The 23,832-nt window shown below is 31.5% G+C and overlaps 1 protein-coding gene across 3 annotated transcripts; it reads left to right on the forward strand.

Annotated features, from left to right (window-relative positions):
• The first annotated feature begins 18,611 nt into the window (after nucleotides 1–18,611).
• On the forward strand, nucleotides 18,612–20,598 carry LOC116131247 (actin-related protein 2/3 complex subunit 4-like). 3 transcript variants are annotated; one of them, XM_031416905.1, is made up of 5 exons: nucleotides 18,612–18,671; nucleotides 18,749–18,813; nucleotides 19,671–19,698; nucleotides 20,178–20,279; nucleotides 20,416–20,598. In XM_031416905.1, exons 1-5 carry the CDS (start codon nucleotides 18,669–18,671, stop codon nucleotides 20,473–20,475), a joined length of 258 nt encoding a protein of 85 aa, XP_031272765.1. In that variant the 5' UTR covers nucleotides 18,612–18,668; the 3' UTR covers nucleotides 20,476–20,598. The 3 variants fall into 3 exon arrangements, 2 of the variants coding, with proteins under 2 accessions (XP_031272765.1, XP_031272764.1); XM_031416904.1 differs by having other exon boundaries at nucleotides 20,178–20,597; XR_004128236.1 differs by lacking the exon at nucleotides 19,671–19,698 and having other exon boundaries at nucleotides 20,178–20,594.
• The last annotated feature ends 3,234 nt before the right edge of the window (nucleotides 20,599–23,832 follow it).

The raw sequence follows: 23,832 nt of genomic DNA on the forward strand, positions 1-23,832 counted from the left end.
GCTCTTTTAATTGAATTTGGCATTCAAAAATTGAATGGTAATTGTATCCCTTATTACCTTGCACTTTTGTTCTTGATGAAAACAAATTTTGCATGCTCAATCAAACATTATTCTAATTCATCTCTCCTCTTCAAATTGTCTAATCTTTTATCAATCCCTACTCTGTTTGCAAAATGATGGAAGAACATTACAGAAATTATTGAATCTACAATTATGTGTTGGTTTTGTTTTTCATAAGGCATACTTTTAGAGCTCATTATTATTTGTTAATAAACCCTCATATGCTAACAAACAGAGATAATTTCTTGTTAATTTGCAGGCAAAACACTTGTGTAGTTGATGGCTATTCATCAGGAATTGATTTATTCTTTCTTCAACTGACTTTTTATTTTAAATAAATTCTCATTCTTTATTGTTGATTGGAGTTCATGTAGCACTATTGAATATGTGATTTTGTAGATGGATCTAATTGCTAATTAGGTCTTCAATTGACATTATCGAACAGGTCTACCTCGACAAAACAATCAAGAAATTCCAATGAATGATGTTTGGGGTTTGTCATTATATAGTTTCTCTCAATACTTTTGTACTTCTCCTTCTCTTTATTGTAATTCATACATTTGCATTTTGTTTTTCCTTTTTCATTGTATTTAGCTTTATTTGAGGGGTAAAGTACGTCCTCCCACTCACCCCCACTCCGCACTCCCCCCCCCCCCCCCCCCCCCCCCCCTTCGGCCTTCTTTTTGGTGTCATTTTTTTTTTCAATTAATAAAATTCTTCTCATACCGTCGAGGTTTCCCTAAAATATGATTTTGTCTTTTTGCAAAGCATAAATAGCTACAATGATAACTCTCAATAATCAAACTATAAGTTATGAATGTAAGAACCAACTTGGCTTATAGAGAAAATCATATTTCTTTATTGATAAAAACGAGACACTCTTCAAGCACGCAAGCAAGCTGATCACTGCCTTTACATACGTCTTATCATCAGGGGTAGCACTACGAGCCAGGATCAAGTGGCCTAACCACGGAAACCAAAACCCAACCCAAACGAAATGGCAAAGCATCAAGGAATGGTTGATTGTAGACTTGGTTATTCTTTGGCATCTCTCTTCCTCTTCACTACTACATTATAAGGGTTTAACTGTCGTTTCTTGAGTTTTAGGGGTGTCATAGAGTTAGCCCTTTCTTGATCATCTCATTTTCAAGTGCCAATATTGCAATTACCATTATATCCCTCTAACGGTCTAACCTAAATACGAAACTAATGTAATTAGGGCAAAGGATAATTACTGAATATTGATACGGTTTTCACTAAATTCTGATTTGGGTTTGGTTAAATCGTTTTGGGTCCCCACAATGATGAAGGTTGCGACTATCGTGTGTGACCGTGGAAGGCTCCAACGGCGGCTGTCGCATGAGGCCGCGAATGGCCTTGACTTTTCTGTAACGCGTAAGGTTATGAATGGCCTTGGCGGCCGCCGTCGCGTGAGTTTTTGAGTGGGCTGGCGCAGCCATCGCGTGCTAAGATTGAGGGATCTGAACTCACAAACACCAACTTAGTTTCAAGTCAATCCCTAACCATGGTAAGATTGATGGATCTCACTTATTACTCTGTTTTTGATAAGTAATTTTGTGTTTCTAACTTTTAATCACTTTTAGCCACAACTTGCGATTGTATTTTACGTGCATTTGCACCACGCTTGATCCGATTTTTTTTTGCAGGTATGCAAATGCCATTGTAATTTGATATCTTGTTTCCAAGTGTGTGTTTTATTGTTTGTTCATTTGATCTGTGATTGATTTTATGAAGAAATTTGATTGTTGTTGTACTTCCTTGTCAATAAGTTCAAAGACATAATACGCCGTAGGTTGAGTTAAGTATGCTTTACTGCCGCAAGTTCCTGATCTTGTGTTGCTTAATTATGCTTGTGTTGTAGTGTTTGGTCATATTATGTTAATGGGTGTTTGTTTGTATTATAATAAGTTGACATTAATGCTATAAGTTCACAATTTCAAATCCCAGTAACATTACTAGAATTTTAATTTTATCTGGTGAGTATGGTTGTAGGAGAATATCTCAATATATATGATGGTATATATATTTTTATGATGGTAAACTTTATCATTGAAGAAATAAGTAGTCTGGTGGTTTACCTGCTCATTTATAGCTTCTTAGTCATAGATTCTACACATAGACCTTGCACTTCCTAATATTTTTAAGGATTAATTCTGAATACTTAGAAGCACATAATTTGGATTTACAAATTCATGGAAAATTCTGTCGCAGCCAGGAATTCATTTTCAGTGGCCATCTGCAAGCTTTTAGCATTTTTTTATTTTTTTTTTTATTTTATCTAATATGTTTATATTGAACACTCACTTCTTATGTATATGGCGTGCATCGAAATTTCTCTTTAATGCATTTCCTTTGCAGCTTGTCTACTTGATCTATTTTTATTTTGTTTCCTGCATTATTGCTGTCTTTACTTCCAGCTTATGGTATATTTTATCAGTTGAGTGAAATCTTTTGTTGCATGTTACAGCACCAGCACTGAACTTCACGGAATCCTGTAAGAACCAGAATCTGGACCTTAGATATCACACAATATATTTTGCTCCATCCTTATAGGCAAAATATGTTTTGCTCCATCCTTCTTATTGCTCATTTGAGTGTTCCAAATTCATAAAATTTATGGGGCTGTCAATTCCTTATTTTTCTATTTCGTTTCCATGACTTATCTAATATATAACCTCAACAGTTTAAATCTACATTTAGAGGCTTGAGCAAAATATCATGAAATACACGGAGCCTTTTTAATTCCTTAAAATGATTAGTTCTTCTTTGAAACTTTTATACTCATTATGGTTTCCAATTAGTTCTCCTAAAATGCTAGAAAAAAGAATTGTTTGCTTTATGGTTTTCTTGCTTATGCAACAAAGCATACGTTTTTTTTTTATTTTTTTTTATCTGTGGCGTTTTAAAACATGATTAGCACCCTTATAAGTTTTGAAACATGAATGTTATGTTTTTGTGTGTAGGTAATGCAGATGAACTTGAAAACATACTAACTAAGAAGTTCTCAGAATTTTGTCAATGAGGGCAAAGCATTTCAAGTGCTAAGGAGAAGCCATTACAGGTATATGGTTTTATCTTACTGCTCCTTTTGGATGCATAATGCTGCTTGGAAACTCAACAATTTTCAATCACTTCAGAATCATCAGTTTCTGAATAATCATCTAGAGGTGTAAGAGTTTGCTATTATTGGCAAAGAATGTTGTCCTTGAGATTCAAGCAGTCTCTAATCAAGTACGGAAGGCACCTTTCTGAGGAACTAGCCTGTGGTTAGGGGAACACATCAAGAAGTAAATTGTAAATTTCCGATAAATTTTAGCATTGATTTGATTTTCTTTTATGATTATGCAAATCCTATACTTTAAATTGTATTTATGTTGGGTCATATACATGATGTTTCCTATGCTCATCAACCGTTTATCCTATACTTTTAAATTTTATTTATTGATTTGTTCTCATGCTTTAGTTTAATTCTGATTGATTATCATTTGTTATAATTGTCGATATAGAGCTTTGAAGGAAAAATATGATAGAAGATAAATAATTTATTTATTTTTCACTCCAGTTAATCCCCACTTAAACTTGAGATGTGGGCTAAAACAAAAAAGTATGGTCTAAAAGTCAATGCCCTTTTTTTATTCTATAAAGAAATAATATTTCCATAAAAAAGCCCGTAATAATTTAATAGAGATGCTTGGAACAAATAAATTAAGAATGGGAAGTGTTATGTAGTCCCATATATTGATATCATTTTCCTCATTCTCAATTTAGAAGGGTTAATGTAATTTAATTTAATACGTATTATACCCAGGCACGTGTGGACTACTTCCCTATTGTTATGTAAACCCAGGCGGAAGAAGAAACCTGACTTATTACATCAAATACTACCTAAGCTAGTCAATTATAGACATAAAATTCATTCGGGATATTATCAATTAGGGATAAAGTTTTTAAACCTTTTAATGAGAGGACAGAAGTTACAAATTATTCAATTGAGGGACATCTAACGGTTATTTGTCATTAACTTAAGGAAAAATAATAAAATGACTTAAATGTCCTTGATTTTTTTTCTTTTTTTTTTTTTGAAGTTAATTCAGTTCTTAAAATAAAATTAAAAATGTTAAAAAAAAAAAATAAAGATTAGAATCATGTTTTAAAGAACATTAACAAACTAAAAAATTAAAAATTAAAGGAAAATTAATTAAAATTAAAGGAATAATTTTGCCTGTTAAATAACAAGTGTCCCTTGTCCATTTGATTAGCAATTAAATGGTGAAGATGTTCTCCGAATTCTTATATTCACATAGATGTGTTTGTTTTATTATTTGGAGTAGTGTTTTTGAAAAAGTAGAGTTGGGTTGTATTATAAGGTAAGATTTAAAATTAAAAAAAATATTCCATAGGATTGTTATTTAACTAAACACCCTAACAATAAAAAGTTTATAAATTAACAAAAACACCCCACCCCCTACATTTGTCACATTCTGGCCACCACCACCGAAAAGCAACCGGAATCTGGCGTAATGGCGCATGACTGGCTGGATTGGGCCAGTCGTGTACCGATATGGTCTTTTCCGGCTAGATCCACCATGGATATGTTCATACTGTATGTACAAACTTTTCATATAAAATCATTTATACAAACAGATGTTTTTAATATGTTGATGATTTTAAATTATTGATAAATAAAACAAATTAGTGTCGATGAATGTCAAAAATGCAAGGTTGCCATAACTATTTGTAGGAGTAGTTTGTAAATGTAGCTAGCATTACTCCATAAATTTTTTTCTTCTTCCTTTTACCTTTTCTGTTCAGATTGTGAAGCTCAATTCGAGCAAAATTAGTATTGCATTGGGATATTTTTTTTGCTCAGATGTTTCTCTTTAGCATAGTAAATTTAATACAATTATTATACAAAACTATATTGTATTAAGAATTAAAAAAAAGTCTTATAGGTTATATGAGTCCTATTAGAAATAATATCACATGTAATACCTATAAAAAAATGTGTTAAATCCTAAATAACCTAATTGGTAACCACAATTTAGTGAGAGGCTGAGAGCCACAAAAAAGAGGCTTAGAGTATATTGTAAAATTGTTGTAGCTTCAATTTAATCAACTTTAGCTCAACTTTGGAAATAATAGCTTTGAAATAGTTTGGACTTGTTTGGTAATAACAACTTTTATAATGCTATGATTTTCAAAATCTATGATTAGTAAATTAGATTTTGAGATTGTTGGTGATGTATAATACCAAAATAGACACTTTATTTTTTAAAATATTTTTATAATTCTAAATTGTATTTTGTTAAGTATTTAATAAATATTTAAGAATGAATAAAAAAAATTTTGTTAATAAATGATTATTTAATTAATAATCAAATTTTTAAACATTGGACCTGGTCAGTGGTGGTCAATGACGGTGTTAAAATCACAGATAGTCCTATCAGGATCTGGTGACTCCATCGGATTCCGACAAATTGGCTACACTGACATGTGGAACAACACACATTGTTGTGTTCCTATATATATATATATTATATATATATATAGCCTTAGTTTAAGCCTTAGCCTCAAAAGCTTTGAGGTAATGATATTAAAAAAAAAAAAGAACACTTATCTAGTTACAAATGTAGAGTATATTTTGTTTTTCCCCCTTTCTTCTGTTATATGCTTAATTGAAACTCTTCAAGGACTAATAACCAATATTCACCATTTTACAGAAAAATTTGACAGCTTCCCCTTGAAGACGCAAGTAAATTAAAGCGGCCCCAGCATGCTCAGTTTCATTTAGTGTTCCAAAATATCGTGGACATGAAATGGCAAATGTCCCTTGGTCACTATTCATATACGGGTTGAGGAGGACATTACCATTTATTTAGGATTAATTTCATATACCTCCATACGACATCGTTTAATTTAGCAACTTAAACTTTTCAGAATAATTATTATAAGTCACATGATACACAACAATTCCATTCTAATATTTAAGACGTCTCTTCAAACTCTCAAAATAAAGATTGAATTAATTCCATCACACATGTTTCAAAAGAGTAAGATTTCTGGTATTTAAAAACCATTAAAAATCCACTATAAGTATTAAAAACCCCTTTGGAAATATTCTCTACATATGTGTAGCAAATTAATTATTGTTCTTATTGTTACTTCAAAGCATTTTGAGGCCTAACCTTAAATTAAGACTATATATATATATATATTATATAGATATATATAATATAATCTTATATAAGATATTTTGAAAACCAGTTATGCATGTCAGTCCACAATGCCGATCCTAGCCAATTTGTTGAAATCCGATGGAGTCACTGGATTCTGACTCATCCAAATTATTTACCAAGCACATTCCAAATTATTTTCAAAGCTAATAATTTCCTAAGTTGAGCTAAAGTTGATTAAACTTAAAACTAGAGCAATTCCAAACACACTCTAACCCTTTCTTTGGTGGCTCTCGCTCTCTAATTGTAATCTTAACTATTAAGTTCTCTAGGATTTAACATCCTTTTATAGGTACTACTTGAGATATTATTTTTAATACTGACTTTTATTTTGATTCCTAATACAATTTATATTTGTATTCATAATTGTATTTCTCTTTAATTAAATTTACTTTCCTAAAGAGATACAATTCTACATACAAACATCTTAGCAAAACATTTATCCCAACACAATACTAATTTGGCTTGAATTGAGTTTCACAATCTGAACAGAAAAGGTAAAAGGAAGAAGAAAAATAATTTATGGTGTAATGCTAGGTACATATACAAATTAATTATGCAAACTACTTCCTACAAACTGGTAGTGCATTTTTGACATATCATCTATTTTAATTTATTTAATTTATCCATAATTTAAAACCACCAAATCATATTAAAACACATATGTTTGTATAAATGATTTTGTATGAAAAGTTTGTACTTGCAATATCATTCTAATTTCTGGTGAAATTTTATGCTTTTTTTTTTTTTTTTTTTTTTTAAGTCTAATAAATTTTATTCTGAAAGTTGTGGATTGAGGATTTATGTGTAGCACCGTTGCCATTTCAAAGTCAATCAAATTGTCAAAGGACATTGTGGTCATTTCACATACAAGGTATTTAGGAAACAATAAATGAAAATGTGAAAGAAATGATGAGTTGTACACGTACCATGTGCAAATGCTATGGCCGAGGTAGGGGAAATTGTCAAAATTATTTCAGAAACATCGCGTGGTAATTGCTAGTCAAATAGACAAGGACATTCTGGTCATTTAACAGCCAAAATTATTTTCTTTTAATTTTTAATATATTTTTTTCTTAAGTTTTCAATTTTTTAGTTTGTTAATGTTCCTTAAAAGATGGCTTTAATCTTTTTTTAGTTTCTAATATTTTTTAAATTTAGATTTTGAGAACTAAATTAACTTCAAAAATTAAATAAGTAAATAAATCAAGGGCATTAAGTCATTTTATCATTTTTTGTTAAAGTTAATGACAAATAACTGTTAGATGTCTCTTAATTAAACAATTTGTAACCATTATTCTTCTTGTGTCAACAAGAAATTCATTGTTGTCCCTTTGTGTCTCCACCATCACTTCTTTATTCATGGTTTTCAAATTGTCTTGTAAGTGAAATGTACCCCACTATTATTTAACATTCAAATGGAACACGTAAACAGTGGGGTGGAGCGGAGTCCACCCGGCTTAATTATAATCTTTCGTTCTTGATTTTACTTAAAACAAAATTGTAAAATAAATAAAAATAATTGAAGAAAAATAAGTCTAAGTCTATGCGTGAGTCAACTTTCCTTTAATTTNATTTTTGTCCTTGTAATTTTAATTAAGGGTAATTTGGTTAAATCATGTAATTTTATGGCCAAATCTATCTTTTAAATGAACCCTTGACATTTTAGAAATTAAAATTAGTAAAGATGGTTATAGAATATTTCAAAAGTTTTTGGAAACATTTACTTAAAACTCTAATTCCATCCAATTGGTTATTAACAGTTGACTCTAAAATGTTGTAAAAGACAACTACACCCCTAATTTGTTTTTTTTAATAGTAAATTTTTTGAAGTTATTAAAAAGTATAAATTAAAGCTTTTTTTATTTATTTATTCTAATCCACTTCCTTTGCTTTTCCTTGATTACAAGCAAAATCTCGTGGGGACAGTTGATTTTATTTTTCTATCATTACGCCAAGCATATATTACTTTTCTTTTTGTTTGGCATTTCCATCATCAAGGCAAGTATCTTTTCATCTTTCTGGTTTGTGTATTGATCAAGAATGTCGTTATTTTTATCTATAAACATAAGTACCATGGTCTGACAATCAATTTTACAGCCAGATTCAAAACTTCACCCACTTAAAATCAATTTGTATTACAACAACAAAGAACAAATGGCAGAAGGAATAGCATTTGACATTGCGGGGAAAATCTTGGTAGGCTTGGGGTCCTTGGTTCTCGGAGAAGGCAAATTGGCATGGGGTGTTAAAGATGAGATTCAAAAACTCAAAAACACCGTCAACACTATCAAAAATGTACTTCTCGATGCTGAGGAGCAGCACAGCAAAATGAACCACGTGGTGACAGATTGGATTCAAAGGCTCAAAGATGCATTTTATGAAGCAGATGACTTGCTAGACGATTTTTCTACTTACCTTCAACGACGAGAGGTAATGACTGGAAATAAAATGGCAAAAGAGGTATGCATTTTCTTCTCCAAATCTAATCAGATCACATATAGTCATAAAATGGCTCATAAGATTAAGGCTATTAAGGAGAAACTAGATGCGATTAATAATGATAGGAACTTCGACCTTAAGGAGAGTCTTGAGGAAAAAAGAGTCATGAACATAGAAAGAGAAACACACTCCTTCATACGTGCAGAAAAGGTTATAGGAAGAAATGATGATAGAAAAAAAGTTATACAACTTTTGTTGGACTCAAACGCGGATGAGAATGTTTCAATCATTTCCATATTTGGGTTTGGAGGATTAGGAAAGACCGCACTTGCTCAACTTTTATACAATGATGAGCACATCATAAACTATTTTCAATTAAGGATGTGGGTCTACGTATCTAATACCTTTAATGTGAAAATAATTGTGGAAAAGATCCTAAAATCTGCAACTGGTAAGAAAATTGAAGGACTTGAAATGGATCAATTGCAAGAGTACCTACGGAAAGAAATTAATGGGAAAAAATATTTACTAGTTCTGGATGATATGTGGAACGAAAATCCCAATACATGGAATGAATTAAAAAATTTGTTAATGGATGGTGAAAGAGGAAGTAAGATACTAGTGACTACACGTAATGAGCAGGTTGCTAACAAAATTAAATCTTATGTCTATCCCTTGAAAGTACTAGATGAAAACAAGTCTTGGTCTTTGTTTACAAATGTAGCCTTTGAACATGAGATAGAGCCAAAAGATTCAGAACTAGTAGAGATTGGAAAGAAGATTGTAGCAAAGTGTGGAGGAGTTCCTCTTGTTATAACGACTATAGGACACTTACTTTATGGTAGTAATAAAAAAGATGATTGGTTGCATTTTAAGGATAATGAAATGTCAAATGTGATTGAAGAAGAAAGTGATATTTTACCATCACTCAAGCTTAGTTATGATCATCTCCCCTCACATTTGAAACAATGTTTCGCTTATTGTGCATTGTTTCCCAAAGGTTATAAGATCAAGAAGCAAAAGCTAATATATCTTTGGATGGCACAAGGGTTTCTTCAAGCCTCAAATGAGGATTGCCCAGAAGATGTAGGTAATAAGTATTTTATGATTTTACTTTTGAGGTCTTTTTACCAAGATCCACAATATGATGAATGGGGCAATGTAATTGCATGTAAGATGCATGATCTTATGCATGACCTTGCACAATTAGTGGCAAGAATTGAATGCACCTTACTAACTTTAGGCACGGCTAAAGATGTGGATGTAAGATGTCGTCATGTATCACTTGATTGTGGTGATGTAAAAAGATCATGGAAATTTCCAATTGGATTATATAATGCCAAAAATACAAGAACTTTACTTTTATTTTATCGATCAAATTGGGGATTTGACTTGGATGGTGATTGTGAAATTTTTTCAAGTTATAAGTACTTGAGAACATTGGATTTTGGACAGTTAAAGTTTAAGAAGTTGTTGCATTCAAATGGTAAGCTGAAGAGTTTATTTAGTGAATTGTGGCATTTACGGTATCTCAATTTTTCTTATATGCATATTGAAAAACTTTCAAATTCGATGTTGAGACTATGGAATTTGGAAACATTAGACCTCTCTCATTGTGACAAGCTTAAGGAACTACCAAGAGATATTAGAAAAATGGTCAATCTCAGGCATCTTATAAACAAAAAATGTGATTCCTTAATTGGAATGCCACGTGGATTAGGATGCTTGAGTAATCTTCAGACTCTGTCATTATTTGTAGTAAGTCAAAGAAAGAAGAAACACAATGGGATAGAGGAATTGAATGGGCTGAACAACTTGAGGGGGAAACTAAATATAAAGAATCTAAAATACGAGGAAAATGGCAAGTTGGCCAGTTTAGAAGGAAAGCGATTTCTTCAGTCTCTTGTATTGGATTGGGGGAGAAGTAATAATGGAGAGGTTCAAGGAAGTGATGAAGTGGTGTTAGAAGGTCTAAAGCCACACCCAAATTTGAAAAAAATTATTATAAGTTCATTCATATGTGTGAAGCTGTGTAGCTGGCTTTCCTCCCTCACTAAATTAACTTCAATTGGTATAAAAGAATGTAAGAGATGCCAACGTATCCCAGTGTTGGATCAATTACCTCATTTGAAGAGTTTGTCTCTTGCATATCTAGATGTTGTGGAATACATTTCAGATGAAGCAAGTAACAATTGTTCAACATTCTTCCCGTCGCTTAAAGAACTGGCACTCTACAATTGTCCTAAATTGAAGGGATGGTGGAGGACAGATGTTGATAACGCAGCAGAGTTGCCTTCATTTCCTTGTCTTTCCAAATTAGATATCCAAACTTGCCCCAACTTGACGTTCATGCCGCTGTATCCATCTATAGAAGAACTAAGGTTGAGTGAGACTAGTTCAAAAACATTAGAACGGACGATGATGTTGATGAATAGAGTGGGAGCATCAACTTCCTCCAGCTTTTCTGCCCCTCTCTCCAATTTAAAGTCTCTGCATATTTTTAAAATTCTCGATCTAGAATCGCTACCAGTGGAAATGATGCAAAACCTTACTTCTCTAGTGGATTTGAAAATTTTGTCATGTCCAAGAGTTCCAAAATTGGAAGAAGCTATAAAATCTCTCCACTCTCTTCAAAAGCCGATTATTAAATCCATTGAAGAAAATGACCCAGAATGGATAAGTNTCCGTCTCTTGAAGAATTGCTTTTGTGGAATACCAGCTCGAAGCCATTGCTACAGACAATAATGTTGGTGAATAGTGTGGGACCATCAACTTCCTCCAATTTTTCTACCCCTCTCTCCAAATTAAAGTCTATGAGGCTTTTTGAAATTCTAGATCTAGAATCTCCACCAGTGGAGGGGATGCGAAACCTCACTTCTTTAGTTTATTTGAATACTTTTAGATGTTCAAGACTAACTCAAGTGCATCTAGGTATAAGATTTCTCACCTCACTTCAAAATTTGACGATTTCATGGTGTGAAGAGCTTGACTTTCTCACAGATGACATGCAATGGCATAGTCTCCAAAGCCTTTATTCTTTACAACTGATGAGTCTTCCAAAATTGGTGTCTTTACCAAAGGGGTTTCAATATCTTACCTGTCTACAATACTTGACTATTTATTATTGTGACCAATTTGAATCACCAAGCAGTGAAGATGACGATGACATGCCATGGCAAGGCTTTAGGAGCCTTTAGTCTTTAACAATTTATGGGCTTCCAAAATTAGTGTCTCTCCCAAAGGGGCTTCAATATGTTACCACTCTACGAGAGTTGACTGTTGGATATTGTCATAATTTAACAGCTCTACCAAAGTGGATATCTTATTCAAGTTCACTTTCAACATTGAAAATCACATATTGTGCCAAATTGTCAGAAAGATGCGGAAATAACATGGGGATGGATTGGCCAAAGATTGCTCACATCCCAAATATTCAAATTGATTCAAAAGGATGGCTGCTATCAATATTCTTCTTCAACAGGTTGATACTTCTCTTGAAATTAATCAATAAGCCTTTCTTGTTTGTTTTATGAGTAAAAAATAGTCATTTGCTTTATTGGTTTATCATAACTAATTTCTTACATTTTTAATACAGGATTATGTGATCGCAGCAAATAGTTTGGAATTTGTAATTAATTGGATGATACTTATCTTACGTATTCATTAATTTATTCAATTTCTTTCACTTTTGCAAGGAATTTTTATACATATAGCATCATATATTTTATTAATCTCAATCTCTTTTATTATTGAATCCATAAAATTTAGATTTAAAAGTCTAAAATTTGATAGCTCTTTTAATTGAATTTGGCATTCAAAAATTGAATGGTAATTGTATCCCTTATTACCTTGCACTTTTGTTCTTGATGAAAACAAATTTTGCATGCTCAATCAGACATTATTCTAATTCATCTCTTCTCTTCAAATTGTCTAATGTTTTATCAATCCCTACTCTGTTTGCAAAGTGATGGAAGAACATTACAGAAATTATTGAAACTACAAATTTGTGCTGGTTTTGTTTTTCATGAGGCATACCCTTATAGCTCATTATTAATTGTTAATAAGCCCTCATATGCTAAGAAACAGAGATCATTTCTGGTTAATTTGCAGGCAAAACACTTGTGTAGTAGATAGCTATTCATCAGGAATTGATTTATTCTTTCTTCAACTGACTTTTTATTTTAATTACATTCTCATTCTTAATTGTTGATTGGACTTCATGTAACGCTATTGAATATGTGATTGTGTAGATGGATCTAATTGCTAATTGGGTCTTCAATTAACATTATCGAGCAGGTCTTACCTCAACAAAACAACCAAGAAATTCCAATGAATAATGCTTGGTGTTTGTCATTATATAGTTTCTCTCAATGCTTTTGTACTTCTCCTTCTCTTTATTGTAATTCATGCATTTGCATTTTTTTTTTCCTTTTTCATTGTATTTAGCTTTATTTGAGGGGTAAGGCTCATTACGTCCCCCCCTGTCTAGGTGTCATTTTTTTTTTTCAATTAATAAAATTCTCCTCGTACCGCCGAGGTTTCCCTAAAATAAATGAATTTGTCTTATTTGTAAATCATAAATAGCTACAAAGAATAACTCTCAGTAAATCAAACTATAAGTTATGAATGTCAGAACCAAACTTGGCTTATAGTAGAAAACCATATTTCTTTATTGATAAAAACAGAGACACCCTTCAAGCACACAAGCAAAGCCTGATCATAGAGAGCCTATATTGATGCCTCCATCACTGCCTTTAGATACGTCTTTAAGCCCAACATTATGATCAGTGGTAGCGATTAGCAAGCCAAGGGATCAAGTGGCCTAACCACGGAAAACCAAAACCCAACCCAAACAGAAATGGCAAAGCATCAAGGAACGGTTGATTGTAGACTTGGTTATTCGTTGACATCTCTCTCTCTTTCATATTAACATTATAAGGGTTTAAGTGTTAGTTTCTTGAGTTTTAGGGGTCTAATGAGTTAACCCTCTCTTAATAATCTCATTTTCAAGTGCCAATATTTGCAATTACCATTATATCCCTCTCACATAAATACAAAACTGATGTAATTAGGGCAAAGGAGGGTATTATTGAATATTGATACGGTTTTCAAACTTTGAGGGTTTATGTCATTTAAAAAAAAAAAAGCAATAATCATTGTCTCAGTGATAATTTCGAAAATAATGGTGTTGTCTATGATATTCTCCGAAAATACCATTTGTACTCTAACATTTCAAGAAGTGACAATGAGCCCCTAATCACTAAGACCATCTCCAATTAATTGCACCAATTTGGTGCAAGTTTTGGTGTAAAACACTATTACATCTCCAACCTAGAGATGGGCGCAGGGCGGGTTGGGGCCGGGGACCCCATGCCCCGGGCTCGTCCCCGTTACCCTCTCTAAGGATCATCCCCGGCCTGTCCCCGCAGGTGGGGATTTTTTTCATGACCATCCCCGGCCTGCGGGGACAAAATCATGACCACCCCTGTCCCGGCCCCGCCCGATAAATGGGGCTTCATGGGGAATTTATCCCCTGAATGGGGATTTTTGCCCCATGTAAATCAAAACTTTCCGTAAAATTAATTATTTTAATTGTGAAAAACTAGTACGTTGATAAGTATTATATTTAACAATTTGACTATTTAATTTCAGTAGTTAATTCATTAAAAAGGCATAATTTAAGATAAGAAAATATAAAGTCTAACAATTTCTTGTAAAATTTAAATTAAGATTTAAAAAGCAAATTGATATGAATAATTGAATATGGTGAATAACAATTTCTTGGCAAAAATTGGAACATACTCATGGATTTCAAAGCAATAAAATATGATCATCATTCAGGCTACATTGCTGCAACTATACGTCTATGCCATTCACAGTTCAAAAAGCTTGTGAACCATATATTTCCAATTTCTTAACAATTTGTTAAAGTTAAATGTCATCCAATTTCTGAATAGCTGGTTACAAAATAAACAACATAAGAAAAGAGATTCCCCTTAAACATTAGAACATTGGACAGACCCAAGGCATGATAATAATAATAAATAAATGAAACACAACTAGGGGCACAAGCAAAAAAAGAGCCTAAGTGCTCCATCATATTTAATCTTAACATAATTTATTAGATAAATTGCTTAATTATTCAATTGTATGGAGGCTTAGGTTTAGTTAGTTATGTTAATTAATTAATTTTTCATGAAATTAACATAACTAAATTCAATCTTAACATAATTTACTAAGTAAATTGGTGAATTAATTCATAAAACACTATCTCTACTACAACTAATAAAATTAGTCAATTTGTGAAAGGGACAAATCCTATTATTTGATTAAGTTTAACATCATATTTAATCGATCAATTAATTAATTACAAAGATAATTGAATTTGTGCAATTTGTAAGTCGTTAAGCAATTGTATATATTCTTATATTGATTTGTAAATTGTAATAATCTAATTAAATTTATTTTTGGGCCATGTCCTATGTATTATTATTTTGTGAAATTCACAAAGTAATAATACATATATTTAATTATTAAACTTTCTCAGTTAAATTATTTTTCTATAAATTTAATGCAAACATTAGAAAATATTATAAAAGTATGTATCATCAATTTAGATACATTACTTAAAATTATGATTTAAACTTTAATTTTATGTACTTTTTCGTAAAGGAAACAAAAAAAAAAAAAATTCTCAAAAAAGCGGGGTGGCCAGGGCTCCACGGGGCCAGGGCGGTCCGGGGCGAGGATTGTGCAATCCCCTTCCCCGGCCCGTCCCCGGATGCGGGGACATAACTAAGGACCATCCTCGGCCCTATCCCCGTTTTTTTCGGGGATTCCCCGACCCATTCGGGCCGAGTCGAGACGGATCTCTGCGGGGCCGGGGCAAACGCCCATCTCTACTCCAATCCATTACACCAAAAAGAATATTCTAAGGAATATTCCTTAAAATATTCTTTTTCTTTTATTGTAATAATCAACCACTAATCTATTTAACTCATTATTTTTGTATATATTAATTAAATATTGGGAATGATATTTTTATTAAATAATAATTACTTTGAAAATTATACTAATTTAATAAAATTAAGCATTTATTTAATCAAATAAACATTACATTAAATATTAAAAAACATTACATAATATAAAATGATACCCAAAAAAAAAAAAAAAAAAAAAAAAAGATATATTGTCCATTCAAAATTTTGAGATTTGTGGCTTATTCAAAAATATGTATTGTCCATTCAAACTTTTAAGATTTGTGACTTATTCAAAAAGATGTATTGTCTATTCAAGCTTTTGAGATTTGTGGCTTATTCAAAAAGATTATTGTCTATTCAAGCTTTTGAGATTTGTGGCTTATTCAAAAAGATGTATTGTCCATTCAAGCTTTTTAGATTTATAGCTTATTTCAAAAAATGTATTATTCATTCAAGCTCAAAAAGATATGTTGTCCATTCAAGCTTTCAATTCAAACTTATGTTATAAAAGAGCATACAACACATTAGTTTTGAACACATCTCTTCTATTTTCTCTTAGAAAAAAAAAGAGCATATATCTTCTTCATTTGTGTTACAAAATGGCTACACAACGAAGTTCTTCGTACACAAATGAAGAAGACATGCATCTATGTCATATTTATTTTGATGTTTCTTAAAACCCGATTTTAGATCTAGTGATCAATTCTGGTCTCGAGTTGAGCTTGACTACAATAGTTTCAAACCCGCGTTTCTCACTCAGGTTTGAAACAAAAGATCTTTGCATTGTCGAATGCAACTGATCTTTAAAGCTATTGGAAAATTGAGGGGATGCGTACGTCAAATTGAAAATATTAATCCAAGTGGTGCTTCTGAGCAAGATATTGTGAGTATTTGTTACATTTAATTAATTTTTTTTTTATCTAATTGATTTTAACGTTATATCTATATTGTTTTGTAGATGATTCAAGCCAAAATGTTACTAGCACAAGATAAAAGTTACAAGAAAGGTTTCAAATTTGATCATGTGTGGCCTATACTTAAGGATATTGAAAAATTTACAGATAATGTTAACGTCGCAGAAGTATTTCAAAGGCAAATCGGTAGGTTTGAATCACAAGAATCAGAGACTCCCACTTCAAAGTCTCCCCAATCGGTGCATTGTGACATGTCATCAACTTCTCTAAACATAAATGATGAAAATATTGGGGGTAGTTCAGCTCAAAGACCCATTGGGATAAAGAAAGCAAAATTTAAAAGGAAAAATGATAAAGAAGTTTTAAACAGTTTTGAAACTATTCAAGAAGAAAATCGACAGCTCGCTGCTATTTTCAATAGGGGCAACTCAGTTAGGGCACAAAATTATGAAATCCAAATGAAAAAATTAGCTTTGGCAGAATATCGAGAAGATAACAAAATTTTATTCAAGGATTTGAATTCCATAACCGATCCAAGCCTACGTGAGTTTTTTCAAAATGAACAATCAAGAATTATGAAAAAAAGAGCTCAACAACAAGGTCAAGGATCTCAAAATAACTTTAGTTCTTTTCAATATTTTGATGATCTTACAGGATCCGGAACTAATCTACCAGAATACTAAATTGTTATTTTAGTTTATGTTGTATTTTCTTTTAATTTTAATGTTTTTAAATTAGTGTTAATTTTTATTTTGAGTAAATGTAGTTTAATATTTGCATTGAATAAAGTTTTATTTTTAATTTTTCATTATTTTTTGAATTATATCATTATTATGAATTTATTATTATAAATAATAATCAAATTAAATTAAATAAATTTGGTGTGATTTTTGATGTAAAATTTAATACTCAAATTAACTTAACAAAATAAAATAAAAAAAATAAAAATTATCTAGGCACTACAGCGCTACGCCAAATTTGGCGCAGCACTGTAACGCCACATCAAAATGGCGTGATGCTTAGCGCTGAGTTGGAGCAACAACCCACGCCATTTTGGTGTTTTTTACACCAAAATGGCATGGGTTGGAGATGCCCTAATGGACGTTAGAGATTTTAGTTGCGACTCAAGGGCAAAATTCTATCAGATCGGTGTTTTACGGTTTTCACTAAATTTTGAATTGGGTTTTGTTAATTCATTTTTGGGTCCCCACGATGACGAAGGTTATTCATTGACATCTCTCTTTCTCTTTCATACTAACATTATAAGTGTTTAAGTGTCAATTTCTTGAGTTTTAGGGGTGTAAGAGAGTTAACCCTTTCTTGATCATCTCATTTCAAGTGCCAATGTTCACAATTACCATTGCATCCCTCTAACCTAAATACGAAACTAATGTAATTAGGGCAAAGGAGGACATTGTTCAATATTGATACGGTTTTCAAACTTTGAGGGCTTATGTCATTTAAAAAAAAATGCAATAATTAATCATTGTCTCAGTGATAATTTCGAAAATATTGGGGTTGTCTATGATATTCTCCGAAAATACCGTTTGTACTTTAACATTTCAAGAAGTGACAATAAGCCCCTAATCTCTAATGGACGTTAAAGATTTTAGCCGCGGCTCAAGGGCAAAATTCTGTCATTTAAGTTTAAAATGAGTCTAACATTCTATCTTGGCAGTTCAGTCCGCCACCGAACCACCAGTCTTTGTTATCCGTATAAACTCAGTTCTGTGTTTTACGGTTTTCACTAAATTCTGATTTGGGTTTGGTTAATTAGTTTTTGCGTCCGCACAATGATGAAGGTTGCGACTATCGTGTGTGACCGTGGAAGGCTCCAACGGCGGCTGTCGCATGAGGCCGCGAATGGCCTTGACTTTGGCTGTAACGCGTAAGGTCATGAATGGCCTTGGCGGCCGCCGTCGCGTGAGTTTTTGAGTGATGTGGCTTCAGCCATCGCGTGAGATTGATGGATCTGAATCTCACAAACACACAACTTAGTTTCAAGTCAATCCCTAACCATGGTAAGATTGATGGATCTCACTTATTACTCTGTTTTTGATAAGTAATTTTGTGTTTCTTAACTTTTAATCACTTTTAGCCACAACATTGCGATTGTATTTTACGTGCATTTGCAACACGCTTGATGCCGATATGTGTTTGCAGGTATGCAAAATGCCATTGTAATTTGATATCTTTGTTTCCAAGTGTTGGTTTTATTGTTTGTTCATTTGATCTGTGATTGATTTTATGAAGAAATTTGATTGTTGTTGTAGAACTTTCTTGGTCAAGAAGTTCAAAGACATAATACGCCGTAGGTTGAGTTAAAGTATGCCTTAATGCCGCAAGTTCCTCATCTTTTGTTGCTTAATTATGCTTGTTGTTGTAGTGTTTGGGTCATATTATGTTAATGGTGTGTTTTGTTTGTATAATAATAAGTTGACATTAGATGCTATAAGTTTACAATTTCATTTACAATTTCAAATCCCAGTAACATTACTAGAATTTTAATTTTATCTAGTGAGTATGGTTGTAGGAGAAAATCAACTATATTTATGATGTTATATATATATTTTTATGACGGTAAACTTTATCATTGAAGAAATAAAGTAGTCTGGTGGTTTACCTGCTCATTTATAGCTTCTTAGTCATAGATTCTACACATAGACCTTGCACTTCCATAATATTTTTAAGGAATTTAATTCTGAATATCTTAGAAGCACATAATTTGGATTTACAAATTCATGGAAAATTCTGTCGCAGCCAGGAAATTCATTTTCAGTGGCCATCTGCAAGCTTTTAGCATTTTTTTATTTTTTTTTTTATTTTATCTAAATATGTTTATATTGAACACTACTTTCTTATGTATATGGCGTGCATCGAAATTTCTCTTTAATGCATTTCCTTTGCAGCTTAGTCTACTTGATCTATTTTTATTTTGTTTCCTGCATTATTGCTGTCTTTACTTCCAGCTTATGGTATATTTTATCAGTTGAGTGAAATCTTTTTGTTGCATGTTACAGCACCAGCACTGAACTTCTACGGAATCCTGTAAGAACCAGAATCTGGACCTTAGATATCAGCAAAATATATTTTGCTCCATCCTTATAGGCAAAATATGTTTTGCTCCATCCTTCTTATTGCTCATTTGAGTAGTTCCAAATTCATAAAATTTATGGGGCTGTCAATTCCTTTATATTTCTATTTCGTTTCCATGACTTATCTAATATATAAACCTCAACAGTTTAAATCATACATTTAGAGGCTTGAGCAAAATATCATGAAATACACTGAGCCTTTTTAATTCCTTAAAATGATTAGTTCTTCTTTGAAACTTTTATACTCATTATGGTTTACAATTAGTTCTTCCTAAAATGCTAGAAAAAAGAATTGTTTGCTTTATGGTTTTCTTGCTTATGCAACAAAGCATACGGTTTTTTTTTAATTTTTTTTTTATCTGTGGCGTTTTAAAACATGATTAGCACCCTTATAAGTTTTGAAACATGAATGTTATGTTTTTTGTTGTGTAGGTAATGGCAGATGAACTTGAAAACATACTAACTAAGAAGTTTCTCAGAATTTTGTCAATGAGGGCAGAAGCATTTCAAGTGCTAAGGAGAAAGCCATTACAGGTATATGGTTTTATCTTACTGCCTTTTGGATGCATAATGCTGCTTGGGAAACTCAACAATTTTCAATCAACTTCAGAAATCATCAGTTTCTGAATAATTCATCTAGAGGTAGTAAGAGTTTGCTATTTATTGGCAGAAGAATGTTGTCCTTGAGATTCAAGCAGTCTCTAATCAAGTACGGAAGGCACCTTTCTGAGGAACTAGCCTGTGGTTTAAGGGGAACACATCAAGAAGTAAATTGTAAATTTCCGATAAATTTTAGCATTGATTTGATTTTCTTTTATGATTATGCAAATCCTATACTTTAAATTGTATTTATTGTTGGGTCAATATACATGATGTTTCCTATGCTCATCAACCGTTTATCCTATACTTTTAAATTTTATTTATTGATTTGTTCTCATGCTTTATCGTTAATTCTGATTGATTATCATTTGTTATAATTGTCGATATAGAGCTTTGAAGGAAAAAATATGATAGAAGATAAATAATTTATTTATTTTTCACTACAGTTATATCCCCACTTAAACTTGAAGATGTGGGCTAAAACAAAAAAAGTATGGTCTAAAAGTCAATGCCCTTTTTTTATTCTATAAAGAAAATAATATTATCCATAAAAAAAGCCCGTAATAATTTAATAGAGAGTCTGGAACAAATAAAATATAAGATGGGAAGTGTTATGTAGTTCCCATATATTGTATCATTAATCCTCATTCTCAATTTAGAAGGGGTTAAATGTAAATTTAATTTTATACGTGTAAACCCAGGCTATCGTGTGTGACTATCTTCTCCTATTGATTTATGTAAACCCAGGCGGAAGAAGGAGAAGACCTATATTGATCATCAAATGACCTACCTAAGTCAATTATAGACATATAACATTTTCATTCGGGATATTATCAATTAGGGTATAAAGTTTTTAAACCTTTTAATGAGAGGACAGAAGTTACAAATTATTCAATTGAGGGACATCTAACGGTTATTTGTCATTAACTTAAGGAAAAATAATAAAATGACTTAAATGTCCTTGATTTTTTTCTTTTTTTTTTTTTGAAGTTAATTCAGTTCTTAAAATAAAATTTTAAAAATGTTAAAAAAAATAAAAAATAAAGATTAGAATCATGTTTTAAAGAACATTAACAAACTAAAAAAATTAAAAATTAAAGGAAAAATTAATTAAAAATTAAAGGAAAATAATTTTGCCTGTTAAATAACCATAGTGTCCCTTGTCCATTTGATTAGCAATTAAATGGTGAAAGATGTTCTCCGAATTCTTATATTCACATAGATTGTGTTTGTTTTATTATTTGGAGTAGTGTTTTTGAAAAAGTAGAGTTGGGTTGTTATTATAAGGTAAGATTTAAAAATTAAAAAAAAATATTCCATAGGATTGTTAATTTAACTAAACACCCCTAACAATAAAAAGTTTATAAATTAACAAAAACACCCCACCCACCTACATTTGTCACATTCTGGCCACCACCACCGAAAAGCAACCGGAATCTGGCGTAATGGCGCATGACTGGCTGGATTTGGCCAGTCGTGTACCGATATGGTCTTTTCCGGCTAGATCCACCATGGATATGTTCATACTGTATGTACAAACTTTTCATATAAAATCATTTATACAAACAGATGTGTTTTAATATGATTGAATGATTTTAAATTATTGATAAATAAAACAAATTAGTGTCGATGATATGTCAAAAATGCAAGGTTGCCATAACTATTTGTAGGAAGTAGTTTGTAAATGTAGCTAGCATTACTCCATAAATTATTTTTCTTCTTCCTTTTACCTTTTCTGTTCAGATTGTGAAGCTCAATTCGAGCAAAATTAGTATTGCATTGGGATATGTGTTTTGCTCAGATGTTTCTCTTTAGCATAGTAAATTTAATACAATTATTAATACAACTATAAATTGTATTAAGAATTAAAATAAAAGTCTTATAGGTTATATGAGTCCTATTAGAAATAATATCACATGTAATACCTATAAAAAAATGTGTTAAATCCTAAATAACCTAATTGGTAAGACCACAATTAGATAGTGAGAGGCTGAGAGCCACAAAAAAGAGGCTTAGAGTATATTTGAAATTGTTGTAGCTTCAAGTTTAATCAACTTTAGCTCAACTTTGGAAATAATTAGCTTTGAAAATAGTTTGGAACTTGTTTGGTAAATACAACTTTTATAATGGCTATGATTTTCAAAATCTATGATTAGTAAATTAGATTTTGAGATTGTTGGTGTATGTATAATGACCAAAATAGACACTTTATTTTTTAAAAATATTTTTATAATTCTAAATTTGTATTTTGTTAAGTATTTAATAAATATNACTAAGAAGTTTCTCAGAATTTTGTCAATGAGGGCAGAAGCATTTCAAGTGCTAAGGAGAAAGCCATTACAGGTATATGGTTTTATCTTACTGCCTTTTGGATGCATAATGCTGCTTGGGAAACTCAACAATTTTCAATCAACTTCAGAAATCATCAGTTTCTGAATAATTCATCTAGAGGTAGTAAGAGTTTGCTATTTATTGGCAGAAGAATGTTGTCCTTGAGATTCAAGCAGTCTCTAATCAAGTACGGAAGGCACCTTTCTGAGGAACTAGCCTGTGGTTTAAGGGGAACACATCAAGAAGTAAATTGTAAATTTCCGATAAATTTTAGCATTGATTTGATTTTCTTTTATGATTATGCAAATCCTATACTTTAAATTGTATTTATTGTTGGGTCAATATACATGATGTTTCCTATGCTCATCAACCGTTTATCCTATACTTTTAAATTTTATTTATTGATTTGTTCTCATGCTTTATCGTTAATTCTGATTGATTATCATTTGTTATAATTGTCGATATAGAGCTTTGAAGGAAAAAATATGATAGAAGATAAATAATTTATTTATTTTTCACTACAGTTATATCCCCACTTAAACTTGAAGATGTGGGCTAAAACAAAAAAAGTATGGTCTAAAAGTCAATGCCCTTTTTTTATTCTATAAAGAAAATAATATTATCCATAAAAAAAGCCCGTAATAATTTAATACAGAGTCTAGGACAAATAAAATATAAGATGGGAAGTGATATGTAGTTCCCATATATTGTATCATTAATCCTCATTCTCAATTTAGAAAGGTTTAAATTTAAATTTAATTTTATACGTGTAAACCCAGGCTATCGTGTGTGACTATCTTCTCCTATTTATTTATGTAAACCCAGGCTGAAGAAGGAGAAGACCTATATTGGTTATCAAATGACCTTAATGTCCCTTTGACTATTTTGCAATGTGATTGAATATACGATGATGTCATTGATATATCAAATTATTAAGTATTTAACAATGAGGTCACAATAAATGCTACAAATTTCATAATGAAATATTTATTCATAGGATTTATGTTAAAAATACTTTTTTTTTTGTTAGCTCAATAAAGTGTTTATTTATTAACTATCTNGAGGAAAATTTTTGCTTACCCCATTTTCATGAAGCTTAATGACGGAGTCCATGACAAAAAAAGAAAAAAAAAGCCCGTAATAATTTAATACAGAG

Source organism: Pistacia vera, unplaced genomic scaffold (assembly GCF_008641045.1).
Source record: "Pistacia vera cultivar Batoury unplaced genomic scaffold, PisVer_v2 Contig230, whole genome shotgun sequence".
NCBI lineage: Eukaryota > Viridiplantae > Streptophyta > Magnoliopsida > Sapindales > Anacardiaceae > Pistacia > Pistacia vera.

Bases quoted from the DNA above. Each gene is read 5' to 3' on its own strand.
- LOC116131247 (XM_031416904.1), top strand. The intron at 18,814-19,670 runs GTATGCAAAATG...TGCATGTTACAG, and splicing joins ATGCCGATATGTGTTTGCAG to CACCAGCACTGAACTTCTAC. The intron at 19,699-20,177 runs GTAAGAACCAGA...TTTGTTGTGTAG, and splicing joins CTGAACTTCTACGGAATCCT to GTAATGGCAGATGAACTTGA.